A 14,813-nucleotide genomic window follows, 5' to 3' on the forward strand; every position below is an offset into this window, starting at 1 on the left:
ATGACCCTCCTGCCTCAACCACCACAATACTAGCATCACAAGAGTGCTCAACAACACTGGATGGTAACCTTCCTTTTCCTTGAACAATGCAATTGGGGCACGTGTCACACCTACACAGCATTTCATTTGCTACTTGGTCACACTTCATTTGATACTTGGTATCTGGGCTGTGATTGTTTGCTTCTGTTAACATAAATAGCACTGCCTGCCAGGCATAATGGCACCTGCCCTTAATCCCAGCACTTGGGAGGCTGAGGCAGGTGGATCTCTGAGAGTTCTGGACCAGCCTGGTCTACATAGTGTGTTCCAGGAAAGCTAGAGCTACATAGTGATACCCTCTCTTGAAAAAAACTAAGTAAATAAAATAAGCAGTGTTATACTGCACACACAGACACATGAATAATTATTTCCTTGGGATAAACTAATAAAGAGTATGACATTTAACCTGGTGTGGATTGTTAGAATACCTCCAGAAAGGTCTTCCCACTGTCCTTGTGTGCAAATCCTCATCTCTCCTCTCCCAACAAATAGATGTTTTCAGTCACTTAAGCTTTACCGGGACAATAGACATTATTATTTACTCTGCTCACTTGATGAGAAGGAATCATTTCTTCCTGTCACCTTGCATTCTCTCCTGTAAAACTTAGTTTCAAACTAGCATATAAGCCAGTGAGTCCAGCAGGGTAAACTAGCCACCCTCCCAGAAAAACCACCAAGCCTCTTGGTAGGTAAGCAGCTGAAGCAGTAGGATGAGACACCTCTTTCCTCCTTACTACAACTATGAGAAGAAGGCGATGTACAAAGTGTCAGATCCAAGATCCAGTTTCTATAGCAAGTGACCTTACTTATGACGGCTGGCAGAAATACTATAGGGGATTGATTTACAGTTTCAATTTGTTCTTCAACAGGGATGGAAGGGGACTTCTGAGTTGTCTTCACATAGTGTTATGAGCTGAACTGTATCCTCACAGATGTATATGTTGAAGTTACCTCAATATGTGACTATATTTGGAAATAAGTTCTTTATAAGGGCAATTAAGTTAAAACGAAGGTATTTTGTGATCCCTAGTCCAATATGGCCATATTTAGAGGTGAAGGGTGTTAGGCCATTGCATTAGTTATTTTTCTATTGCTGTGATAAAACACAATGACCAAGGAAACTTACAGAAGGAAGAGTTTATTTATTAGGGCTGATGGTTCCAGAGGGACGAGTCCAGCATGGTGGGGCAGAGGCATGGTGGGCGGAGCAGGAAGCTGAGAGCTCATATCCGTAACCTCAGGCACTGAGCAGACAGAGTGAATTGAAAGTGGTACAAGGCTTTAAGCTGTCAAAGCTGCCCCCAGTGGCAAACTTCCTCCAGCAAGACTGCACCTCCTGAACCTCCCCAAACAGTACCACCAACTGGGGACTTAGGGATTCTATTTCTGCGAAGAGACAACGTGACCACAGCAATTCTTATAAAGGACAATGTTTAACTGGGGCTGGCTTACAGTTTCAGAAGTTGAGTCCGTTATCATCACGGTGGGAAAGGTGGAGGTAGGCAGGCAGACATGATGCTGGATAGGGACCTGAGAGTTCTACATCCAGATTGGCAGGCAGCAGGATGAGAGAGAGCCTCTGGGCCTGGCTTGGTCTTCTGAAACCCCAAAGTCCACCTCCTCCACAGACACACTTCCTCCAACAAAGCCACCCCTACCCCAACAAGGCCACACCTACTCCAACAAGACCGTAATTCCTAATGCCACTCCTTAACTGTGGCCGACCAGCCCCCACATTTATTTACCCCAGGGACTCTTGAGGAATGAGGAATAAGAGACTTAGTTAGAAATAGAGGGGAGAGAAAACACAGGATAGACTCAGGTGGGCCTGGATCCTTATCCATCGGCCCAGAGCTTTATTCCAAAAGTCTATTTATAACAATGCCAAGGGGTGGAGCAAAAGACACCCCCCCCCCCCCCCCCCCCGCTAGTTACAGTCAAGTGTAGACCCTTACAAACACCCGGTACTCAGGCCTGTGATCCAATCAGCCTCTTATGCAGTCCTGCTGGGTACAGCCGCTAGGAAACCTAGTGGGCTCCAACACTGAACCATTAAAATATATGAGCCCTATTGGATATAGGGCTATTCCTATTCAAACCACCACAGGGACCAAGTTCTCAAATACTCAAACCTAGAGGGAACATTTCTTATTCAAGCCATCCCAGTCATGGACACACACAGGGAGACCCATATGAACACCCACAAAGAAGAATGGCCACTTGCAAGTCAAGGAGTCAGGCTTCAGGAAAAAGAAAGAAAAACCAACTTTACTGATACCTTGATTCTGGAGAGCTGTGTGAAAATACCTTTCTGTTGCTCCAGCCACCCAGCTTGTAGTATTTTGTTACAGCAGCCCTGGCCAACGAATACAGACTGCACTCCACAAATGACTAAGGAAAAGTCAACTATCAAGTTCACAGAAAGACAAGGGAAGCAATGAGCATTTGAGGTGCTGCTACCAGACAGGGACAGTATGTTCATGTTTACTGCTCTGTCTGTGGTGGTCATCTGTGTTTCCAGATATGCCACAAGGCGACGGCATCCATTTGCTCATCCGTCTCAGGACAGCCAAACCCAAGAGCAATGAATTCTAACTCCCTTCTGGAAGCTTTGCCTCCCGGGCCATTGGCCACATTTGTCACTTGACCAAGGTTAAGCTATGAACTCAGGCTTTCCCTTGAAGGAAAATGAAAACCAACTGTCATGTTATTGGTGTGTCTGTGGGGGTGGGGTGGGGAGAGGATCTGGGTTAACATATATAATCTACAAGGAGCTTTCTGAAAACCTGAGCCATTTGAGAATGGAAGGGAGGGCTGAAGGTTGAAGCCGGGAGGCCGAGAAAGGTTCTCCAGTGTGGAGTTCCACCTCATCTCCAGTGGGAAGATGGACTGCAGGTCGCCACACAGGTGGCCCCAGAGACAGAAAGACCAAGACCTGCCCTACGGTACATCGGAACCAGAAGCAACGGAGCGGAGTCTAACCTACATTAACTTAGAAGTCAGAAGACTTTCTATGGCCAAATATTCATGATGTCAAACTTGCTGTTAAGAGTAAAATGATGTATTCTGGGAGGGTTTTCACAGTCATTGGTCCACTACTTTTTACCTTTTGCATGAGTGAACTAAAACCTTAAGAAAGGTAATCCACTTTTTTAGTGGTTGCGGGGGTGGAGGTGGGGGTGGGGGGGTTGACTTTTAGCGAGTAATGAAATGAAAGGCAATTATGATGGACTGAAAGAGAATGCTCCCCAAAGGGAGTGGCACTATTAGGGATGTGGCCTTATTGGAGGAAGTGTGTCACTGTGGGGGCGGGCTTTGAGGTCTCTCTTGTTCAAGCTTCCCTCAATGTGACTGTCAGTCGACTTCCTGTTGCCTCTGAGTCAAAGATGTGGGACTCTCCACTCCAGCACCACGTCTGCCTGCACGCTGCCATGCTCCCTGCCGTGATGATATTGGACTGAACCTCTGAAACTGTATGTGAGCCACCACAATTAAATGTTCTCATTATAAGAGCTGCTGTGGTCATGGTGTCTTTCCACAGCCATAGAAAACCCTAAGTATGACAGCAGCCTACCAGTGCTCCCTGACCAGTGCTCCCCTCTCAGGTTGTAACACATTCACCAAATGGGTGAGGTAGAAAGTTGGGTTCTGCTCACGATATATCCTAGGCATTGGTGGGTTTTTTGTGTGTGTGTAAAATGCAGAAATTCTACTAGACAATCACTTTTAAGTTCTTGGCTAGCTATATGGACCAGGTTGGCTTTTAACTCAGGGTGATCCTCCTGCCTCTGCCTCTGGGATGCTGGGAGTAAAGGCATGCACCATTATACCTGGCTGAACTTTTAAGTCTGCTTTTACTTTAAAGGGCTAAGATACTCAAAGAAGCTAAGTGGGAGCCAGGAATGAGAGCATATACCTATAATCCCAGCCTCTGGGAGAACTACCTTGAGGTTGAGGTCAGCCTGGGCTCTACAGAAAGATGCTGTTTCAAACAACTTTTTTTTTTTAAAGGAACTAAATGGGCTCGGGGTGTAATACAGCATGTGTTTAGTATATGTGAGCTCCTGGATTCAATCCCAACACCAAAACAAAACAAAATACTACCAATCACTATGATCCCATGTCCAAATAAAAAGACATTTATTTAGAAAGGCTTTGGTGGTAATTAAATAAAATAGCAATAAAAAACCTGATAAAGGATTATGTACCAGTTACTATGGGTTCAGAAATTTATATCTATGGCTATTTTATTAAATTTAACATTTTATGATTTAAAAATAGCATAGCATGCAATTCTTTCTGATGCCTGAATTTTCTGGTGTTGAATGGTCTGAATGAGAGCTTTGGTGAGCAAATTATAATTTTATTTAGATCAATATTGTTATGTTGCTTGTCTGGAAAGCTACTTAACATGTCACACACTACCCTTCTCAGGATATCTTGTCACTTATTCGAAAAGTATCTACATTTAAAACTCCCAATAAAATAATTCAGAATTGCTGGGCAGTGGTGGATCATGCCTTTAATCCCAGCACTTGGGAGGTGGAGGCAGGCAGAATCTCTGTGAGTTCAAGGTCACCCTGGTCTACAGTGGTGTAACCGAATCTTAAAAGGTCTTATTAATAATAATAATAATAAAAAAAAACCAGAGCCAGATATTGGGGTAAACATATCTGAAAGCTGAAAGATCAGAGAAAAAGAACAAGCCAGCCACTTTCTTACCTCCACAAAATCCTCAGCTTCAAGAGAGCAAGTTTCTGTTTCCTCAGGCTTTATATACCTTTCTCAGATCAGACATCACTTTCTGGGATTAAAGGCATGTGTGCTTCCCAAGCAAAGGCATGAGATATCAAGTGCTGGGATTAAAGTGTGTGCCACCACTGCCTGGCTCTGTTTCTCTCATGTAGTCAAGTGTGGCCTTGAACTCATAAAGATCCAGACAGATCTCTGCCTCCTGAGTGATAGGATTAAAGGTATGTGCCACCACTGCTTGGCCTCTATGTCTAATCTAGTGGCTGGCTCTGTTCTCAGATCCTCAGGCAAATTTTATTAGGGTACACCACACAGAGGGAGTTCCAGAATAACCAGGGCTACACAGAGAAACACTGACTTGAAGTTAGCTTTCCTTTAATTTCTTAGGCTGGAGGCAGGAGTATAATACTGGCATAAATTTCCATTAATTAAAGTGAAAAAATAAGTTATTCCCCCAGCCACATCTTAAATGCTCACGGGGTTTTTATTAATAAGACCATTTAACACTTCATCCTACCTACATCCTGACTGCACATGCAAGCGTGACCAAATGCCTCACACTCCTGCTCCCATGACTTCCTCATCATGATGGATTGTACCCTCAGACTGTGAGCCAAAGGAAATCCTTTTTTCCCTAAGCTACCTTTGTCAGAGATATTGTCACAGCAATGAGAAAAGACTGATATAGGTAATGATTATGCAAGATGCACTGTTAATAGTACTTTGGTTTGCTGACTACATCTACTATCAAGAAAAATGCTCCTTTCACAACCTCCCTAGAGATGAGGGACAATACAGGTTACAGTCACCCAAGTTCATGAACCGTCTGGATGCTAAGCCATTCCAAGTATCTACTTCTGATGACCACCTTAGGACTGAGGAAATACAGCAGCTTAAAGTGGTGCCTTGTATGGCTGGGATTCCGGAAGACCAGTCTTGGGACAGGCAGAGCCACATAGCATTGACTAGCCTAGACAGCAATCTTAATTTTGTTTCTTAACTAATATATGACTTGTGGACATTGGTGTCTTTGTTTACACTAAGAGCAAGTACCATAGAAGGTAATCACTTCAAAGCATTGCAGACATCCCCCTCCCTGCCACCCCCCAGCACACACTTCAGCATCAGCACCTAAGCAATTTTAGAAGGGAATTGTAAAAAAAAAAAAAAAAAAAAATCTTGATTGGGGAACCTCAGGTACTTTATTCAGATATTCTAGATGCCATTTTGATAATATTTGAAATACCACATCATAGCTTTGCTCTTCTTAGATCTTTTTGCCCCAGACAGATGGCTCCTAAATCCTGAGAACCAAATGTAATATCATGGCAATAAGCTTTCTCCCACTCAGCTTCTTCACACTTTGAGGTGAATAAATGGGAGTAGGGTGAAATGTGGCTGCTTTGGTCAAAGACTGGGTAGGACAGTCAGATTCGGAGACATCCAAACTCAGAGCACACCCTCCCTGCACCCACACACTATCTAATTTTTCTTTTTAATTAAAAGACTATGGTAAAATTACATGAATAGTACACACAAACCAGATAATGTCAGGTCCAAAGAAACTCGAATCCCCCAAAATCCAAAAGCCAGTCCAACTATCCAGAAATGAGCTCAACCTGGTGGTTTGATAGAGGCCAGCATTCCTCAGGAACTTGTGAAGACTGTTCCCAAAAGGAGTTATTTCCCTTACCTCTGGCAGAAGGGACGGACATCTCTAGTGAACACACACACACACACACACACACACACACACACACACACACACACACACACACACACACACACCTGTGGCACCTATCAGCATATCAAAGTCCACGCTAGTCTCCAGGCTCCTTCAGTCCTAGTCACAAGTACTTGTTATGCATTTAAAGCCCCCACAGCATCTCCTGGCCCTTCCTTCCTCCCAGCCACTCACCCTCCTTATAACCCTTGCTAGTCTCCCTGTGCTTGCTCTGTCTCTGCTCTTGCTCTTCTCTGTCTTCTATTCTCTGTCCTCTTCTGTTCTCTCTTTCACAGAGAGCCCTGGCCATGTTCAGTCTGCTGACCAGGTTCAGTCTGCCTCTCTCTCTCTCTGCTCTGGACCGTTCCAGGTACCTCTGGATGTTTTCTCTCTCTTACCTACAATAAAAGCCTTCCTCTTAACCATACCATGGAGCAGCCATGTTGGCCGTTTCTTTTCGACCCCACCACCACACACAGATAACAGCTTGAAGACATCCAAAAGAGACTCTTATTACCACAGTCGTCCCAACTATTCATCCTTTGACTTCTCCCTAGTCCTGGAATTCTGTTTCAATGAGCAAAGACCCTTAAACCTATGTAACTGGAAAACAAGCTTGCGAATGAGGGCCTTTTAGCCCCGAATTAAAATAATTACTTTATTCCACAAAACTCCACTGTGGAGTGTCAACATGCCAGACATAGTGCTGGAGAAGTAGGGATGGCCTCTGTCTGGTGGGGGATTCCTAACTCTCTCTCCTCCACTGAATAAACTGCATAAGAGAGGTTTACATGCGGCTCCTGGGAGATGTAGACAAAGCAGTGGCAACCCCGTGGAAGGCTCTGGAATTGCTCCTTCCCACAGCTCACTGTATCTCTAGCAGTGGCCTTTCATAGCATGCCAGGCACCGGGCTGGCGAGCAGTGGAGAGAGATGGGTTGAATCACACTGCTTCTCCTTTTAGTTCTGGGACTATGAGCAAACCCATTTAGGTATTATTTCTGCATTCATAACATGGGATGGTAATGTGGGCTTTTAAGACTGTGAAGATTGGATAATGTGTGTATAAAGTATGCAGCACATTCCTGCCTGGCACGTAACAGATGTTCTATAAAGAGAAATATTCTGAAATTATATGTGAAACTCTCTTTAATGACGAGAACGAAGATCTGTTTTCAGACCACCAGTTCTTTGTGAGAAAGTATCATCTAATAATCTTCTTTGTTCTCCATGACTGGTAAATGTCAAGACTCTGTTAATATCTGTGCTCTGAGAAACTCTCAAGCTTCTATGGAGAGATTTTCAAACAAAGCAGCCATTGGAGGTATTTACTAGAGGGAGGGGTATTTTCTTAATACCCATGAAAATTTAAAACACAAAATGTGCCAGGCAGTGGTGGTACACATCTTTAATCCCAGCACTCAGGAGGCAGAGACAGGTGGATCTCTGTGAGTTCAAGGCCAGCCCGGTCTACAGAGTGAGTTCCAGGATAGCCAAAGCTACAGTGAGAAACTGTCTTGAAACACCAAAATCAACCACAAAATGTGCAACAAAAGAAGATGCAGACACTCCAGAAACAAATGTCAGGTTAAAATTGTGTTTTTCATGAAAGAGAAAACATACGTAATTTGCTTAAAAAAAAAAAAAAAAAGATTCTTCTACTCTAGAATTTGGAGAAAGGAAACCATCATTCACAAGATTATAATCATCAGGCAGGAGAACTGATTCAGCAGATAAAAGTGCTGGCTGCCAAACCTGAGTTGGCCTGAATTTCTCTCTCTCTCTCTCTCTCTCTCTCTCTCTCTCTCTCTCTCTCTCTCTCTCACACACACACACACACACACACCAAACAAATAAATGTCTTTAATTTTTCTAACAATTTTAATTGTCTCTGAAATACATAGAGGGAGAATTAAAAAAAAAAACAGTGGTTTTGTTTTTTTACACACATATATTATATACTGCTATGTGTATTAGATGAAAGAATTTAGAGGATATATACATGTGCCTTGCAATAACAAAAATTACTGCAGTCCCGTCCTGCATATGGCAATCACTGTAACCTGGGACTCCGGTCCGGATTCTAGTTTATGCTCTACCAGCTGTGGTAGTTTAAGGACAAGACAGAGAAGCAAGTTCTGCCTTGTAAAGAGACATGTACCTAAGGGTGGGTAAGATTCTCACACTAGCCTTAGCAAATAATGACAAGAGAATCTTCCTGACACACTGACAAGTTGTCACCAAAACGTAGGGCCTCCATAGGCTGGCGGGACGGTACAGTGGGAAAAAACACTTGCCAGGCAAGCATGAGAAGCAGTGTGAGTGCCCAGAGACATTGTGTCAACCAAGTGTGGTGGCTGTCTGTAGTGCCAGCCAGAGCAAAGGATCCCCTGACCATACTGCTTAGCTAGACTAGCTGGAATTCACAAGCTCCACAGCCAGAGAGAGTGCCGCAATAAATAAAGCAGACAGCAACTGAGGAAGACACCTACGTCAGCTTCTCAGCCCTACACACTCGTGCATGAGCATGCATGCACACACACATACCTGCATACAGAACACACATATATATACAACATGACAAGAGGAGGAGGAAGGGGGGGGAGAGGGAGATGCAGCAAATAAGCAGAACACTTTAAAAACTTCAGCCCATAACTCTTTATCTAAGAAACATTTGTTTCTGAGAGAGAAAAATAAAACAAAACAAAAAAAGAGTCCTCTCTGGGGATAGCCTCCTTCTCTGGCAGAATTCCACTGCGGTCAGTTAAATGCAAATGAACTGATATCATCTGGTCTACATTTGCTTTAAAATACATGACTTTAGATACAAAGGTATGCATAGTTTACATACAAAGGAAACATAGCAAAGTGCACTTTTATATCTACTAGGTCTAGAACTTAAAACAACGGCTCTTTTTAAAAAGGTCAAGAGGGTTAGCAACACATGACAAAGCAGGGCTGACTTTATAAAGTTAACTCATCTGAGGAGGTCATGAGACATCTCTTTCCAAGTTCTGTTTTTTCCCAGCTCTCTAGTGCAGATATGTAATTCCAGGTAAAACTTGCTAACTGATGTGTTTTGACATCATATATTGACATCTGACCAGACAGGCAGGATAACTCAACAGAAAATTGAATATATGTGTGTGTGTGTGTGTGTGTGTAAACACACATGTTCACGTATGTATATATACACAGTACATACATATGTTTCAGAGCTTTACACATCATGGCCTAACCCAAGGGCTCCCAGCATCCTGCTTTATGTTTCTATTGCTACATGGGACACAGGTTGGGAAATGCTGGACTCTTAAATACGAACGACGTCCAGGCATCTAGGATGGTGATACCTCTTGCCTCCATTTAACAGACATTCCAGTCCTAGAGTTGTGCATTCTAATCTCACACTAAAATCTACATGTTTCCTTTGCACAAGCAAACACCAGAGCCTAAGCCTACAACTTAAAGTAGCGTGTAACTACTACAAATATAATTCTGTGTTTTTTCTTCCCTGCTTAGAACAGAGTTCAAAGGAAGAGGCTTTCTCGCCTTCCCTTGATCCTCTGGCTGTTCACGTGAGTAAATGCTGTGGCGTTCTCTGCCTGGTGAAGGTGACAGGTGTGTCTTTCTTGTCTAGGCAAAGGAGACCTTGGGGAGTCAGGGATGACAGAGAAGGGAATGCTTTGGAGGTTGTGGCTCTTCCCAATTTTCCTGTCCTTTGCCCTGGGATGGGGATCTCGAGAGAAAACATCATCCCTGTTCTCCAGCACCCCATCCCTGGAATGTGCCAACTCAGGGGACTGTTTGTTTTCCTCCTCTAATTGTCCCCATGGTGGGAGATGGAGAAGAAAGTGTAGGCTGGTCACAGAACCCTTCCCTCCACAATTACATTGCCAATCACGCTGTCCTGTGAGGCTGCCAAATCCCTGCAGAACTCCTGCATGGATGGCAGGGAGGAGGCTGGGACTCAGCTCCCTGCAGTCTCCTATTCTTCTGGCTGTGCCTGAGTGCCCCAATCTGTCTTTATCTAAAGGTGACAACACACAGAGTACCTGTCCTGGCTGCTGTAATCACACATGCTCAGCCAGGGAGAACCAGAGTGAGCTGGCCTATGATTCCAGCCTTTGCTTCCTCAATCAATCCTCTCCAAATAAGTAAGCCCCTCCTGGTGTATCATCTGCTTCCTTCCAGGACCCTGATAAACTGGGAAAGAGGTTTTCTTTTCTCTCTCTCTTTCTCTTTCTCTCTCTCTCTCTCTCTCTCTCTCTCTCTCTCTCTCTCTCTCTCTCTCTCCCTCTCCCTCTCCCTCTCCCTCTCCCTCTCCCTCTCCCTCTCCCTCTCCCTCTCCCTCTCCCTCTCCCTCTCCCTCTCCCTCTCCCTCTCCCTCTCCCTCTCCCTCTCCCTCTCCCTCTCCCTCTCCTCTCTCTTTCTTGTGGTTTTTCCAGATAGGGTTTCTCTATGTAACAGTTCTGACTGTTTGGGCATCTGCTTTGCAGACCAGGCTGGCCTTGCCTTGAACTCACAGAGATCCATCTGCCTTTGCCTCCTGAGTGCTGGGAGAAGGAGGTTTTCTTGATGATGAACTATTAACAATATTACTGAGAAAAGGAAGATGTTAAAAATTATAGTTGCTGGGTGTGGCAGTGCATGCTGTTAATCCCAGAAATCAGGAGGCAGAGTCAGGCAGATTTCTGTGAGTTCAAGGATAGCCTGGTCTACAGAGTGAGTTCCAGGACAGGCAGGGCTACACAGAGAAACCATCTCAAAAAACGTAATATATGTTTGTGTGTGTGTGTGTGTAATTATAAACCTTGGAGTCAGATGTGGCTCAATGATAGAGCATTTGCCTAGCAAATGGGTTCAACCCTCACATTTTCTTCAGTAAAGGGCCCAATTTGTACCTCACCAGAGTCATGAGAATTATTTGGCAGGGAAATTTTATCCCTGGTATCAGTTCTTCCAAGTCAAGCATCATGGAAGTTGTTCTATATAAATTGTCTCACCTGGTAAGGTACAACTGCTATTATTTCTATTTGTCAGATGATGAAATTGAGTCATAAAGATAGTAAGGGTCTTGGGCTGGAGATGTGCCCGGTATATCGCAAGGGCATGCACATGGCCCTCCGTCTGATTCCCTAGTGCCACAAACTCACACTCTCTCTCCTTCTCCCCTCCCCCATTCAGTGGTTTAGTTTTCATTAACGTTCCCCATAGTCCCATGTGATTATCCCCTCGGTTCTTGGCAGGTGATGGTGTTTGGGGAGGTTGCAGATGGTTGCTGGAGGAGTTGGGTCACTAGGGGCAGATCTTGAAATTTACCAGGCTCTGCTTCCTGTCTGTCTGCTTCCTGTTCCACCAAGACATGAGCAGGTGAGGAGTCCCTGCCACCTGCTCTGGAAACCATGAAGCCACCTGCTTCTGTGCCTGGCCTACTGGGACGGATTGTGTCCCCTCAAACTGCGGGCCATAAGAACTTCTCCCCCTAAGTTGTTCCTTGTCAGGTATTTGGCCAAAATAAGGACACACTCATGCACACACATCTATGCGCATCTATAAATGTATATAGTGTAAAGATTGCCCAAGGGCATGTGGCTGGTATATGGCGGAACCAGGATTTGAACGGATGACTGTAGAATCTGAGCGTCCATAAACAGGACAAAGAGTGTGTGCTCCCTTCCTGTGAAGGCTTGGGGAGGAAGCGGAAGGCAATGAGAGATGATGGGGATGCTCAGCCTCTTTCCCCAACGGCCCCGGCTGCTGCAGGTGCCTCCTACCCACGAGATGGTCCCGTGGTGGAAATGGAGTTGTGGGGCATTTAACAGTCACATCAGCCACAGAGACTAACGCACACTGAAGGGATGTTTATGAAAACAAAATGCCTTAAAGAACAATCGTTGGTAAAGATAGATTCTTTGGTGAACTATGCTGGCAGGCAATTTTATCAAATTCCGAAGCAAATCCTGCCTGAACCTTTGACTTTCCGTTCAGGATCACTCTTAATGCTGGTAGAATCCACCAGCATACCGCAGGAGAGAAAATGTTACCTAAACCTTAAAAATGAGCTAGAGACAAACTTCAACAATATTTTTGAGAAGGAAAACAAAACACCGTTGACACCGTGGAGTACCTATGAGACTAGTTCCACCCATAGTGCAACTAGCGGTAATTCTTGTCCCTTTCAGAGAAAAACAATCCTTTGGCCAAACAGCACAAACAACAAGACCTTACATCTTTCCATCACTATCCCAAAGAGCCCATGATACAGTGCTTGTTGGCGGACCCCACTTGCACCTGCGATGAAGGCCAGACTTCCATCCTACGCCAACTGCAAAGTTTTACAGACGAGACTGTGTGTGGCACATTAAAGACCAGCAAGCACACGGCCTGGTGAAGGCACAGTGCTACCGGCCTTTGGCTGCAAAATCATTAGCAGTCTGGGCAGTGTGGCTGAACCCAGATTCTCGTTCTGTTTCACCTAATCAGTTTCTCTCGGTGGAAATTCACCTCCCTCTTGCCGAGGAGGAAAGACGTGTGGGCGGTGGCAGGATGAAAGATTCACCCTCGTGAATATCACACAGAGCTCAGCAGCAATTGGAAGAGAGAATACATGGACAGGGAAACAGTCCTTGTACTAAACAGTCAGAGAGCAACACTTGAAGGTACACCGTCAGATGGTTTCCCAGTGTGAAGCATTGGCCGAGGAACCAGCCAGTCTTGTTTATTCATTCTCCCCATGCCGTTGCAGACGACTGAGGGTACCAGCTTTCGAACTGGACAGCCACATGTGTATTCATTCTGGCTGGCGGGGAATGAGGAGCTTGAGGGGGATCTGGGTACACCGCAAGTGAGCCACAGAGCGCTCTAGCTCGGGACACTGGCTTACCGGTGGAGTCGGTCCTGGACACCCTGCCGCTCGCCTGCTCCTCCGCATGGATGAGCTGCAGGTCCGTGTACGAGGGAGCAACACTGGGACTGCTGGTGTCCTCGGAATGGGTGGTCCAACTGCTCTCCGAGGTCAAAGGGCATCTTCTCAAAGAGTCAAAGGAAGGGCATGTCCAGCAGGGCATGGTCAGTGTGAGGGCTGGGGACAGAAGAACATCCAAGAGGGCACAATGTCAATAGTTGTCTTTTGCTTACGTCTATCACATCTGTCTTAACTTTGATGTCACTCAGATCCTAGGCAGTGGCAGCCGTCATAGAGGGCAAGGAAATACCCGGGATGAGGAGAGAGAAAATGGGTTGACTGAGGTCTCACAGGGAGTCACTAGCAAAAGGGGCTGGAGAGATGGGTTAGCTGGTATGGTGCTTTGAATGTGAATGTGCCCCCTCCCCCCCATAGGTTCATAGGTTTGAATGCATGGCCCCAAATTAGTGGAAGGAACTATTTAGGCAGGATTGGTATGCATGACCTTGTTGGAGTGGGTGTGACCTTGTGGAAGGAGGTGTGTTACTGGGGGTGAGCTTTGAGGTTTATAAAGGCCAGGCCAGGCCCAGAATCAATCAATCAATCAATCAATCAATCAATCAATCAATCTCCCTCTCTCCTCCCCTCCTCCCACCTGGCACTTGCAGATGAGATGTGAGCTCTCATCTTCTGCTGCAGTGCCATGTCCTCCTGCCTCTCTCCCACCACGATGATCATGGGTCCACTGTCTGAAACCGTAAGCAAGCCCCCAATGACATGTTTTCTTTAAGACTTGCCTTTGTCATGGTGTCTCTCCACACCAACGGAACAGTAACTAAGATGGTCAAGTGCTTGCGGTTTAAGCACAAGAACCTGAGTTTGAGCCTAAGCACCCACATAATAAAACAGGTGGGGTGGCAGGTGCTTGTAATCCCACATATGGAAGTAAAGGCAGGGGATCTCTAGGGCCTGCCTGCCACCCAGCCTCCTCCGATTAGAGTGCTGGGCCCCAGTGAAAGATCCTATAGTTTCACAAAAACAAGAGATATTACATACATACACACCTGAACACACACACACACACACACACACACACACACACACACCAGATTGCTTGGGTCTCAAGGCCCTCAAATTAAAAAAAAATTTTCTAAGCCGGGCGGTGGTGGCGCACGCCTTTAATCCCAGCACTCGGGAGGCAGAGCCAGGTGGATCTCTGTGAGTTCGAGGCCAGCCTGGGCTACCAAGTGAGTTCCAGGAAAGGCGCAAAGCTACACAGAGAAACCCTGTCTCGAAAAACCAAAAAAAAAAAAAAAATTTTCTAATTAAAAGAATACAAATAACTTTAGGGCCCAATATAATTTCTAAATCTAGATTTTAGTTTCATTCGGGCCCA

General features: G+C 45.3%; 1 protein-coding gene across 1 annotated transcript in view; it reads right to left on the reverse strand.

Moving 5' to 3' along the window:
* The window catches only part of Ston2 (stonin 2), a 160,012-nt gene that overhangs the window by 78,955 nt on the left and 66,244 nt on the right, over positions 1–14,813 (reverse strand). The window contains exon 4 of the mRNA XM_006987271.4: positions 13,397–13,594. Within this exon, the coding sequence (XP_006987333.2) occupies positions 13,397–13,594 (198 nt within the window). The remainder of the gene's footprint in view (positions 1–13,396; positions 13,595–14,813) is intronic.

Source organism: Peromyscus maniculatus, chromosome 14 (genome assembly GCF_049852395.1).
Source record: "Peromyscus maniculatus bairdii isolate BWxNUB_F1_BW_parent chromosome 14, HU_Pman_BW_mat_3.1, whole genome shotgun sequence".
NCBI classification, from domain to species: domain Eukaryota; kingdom Metazoa; phylum Chordata; class Mammalia; order Rodentia; family Cricetidae; genus Peromyscus; species Peromyscus maniculatus.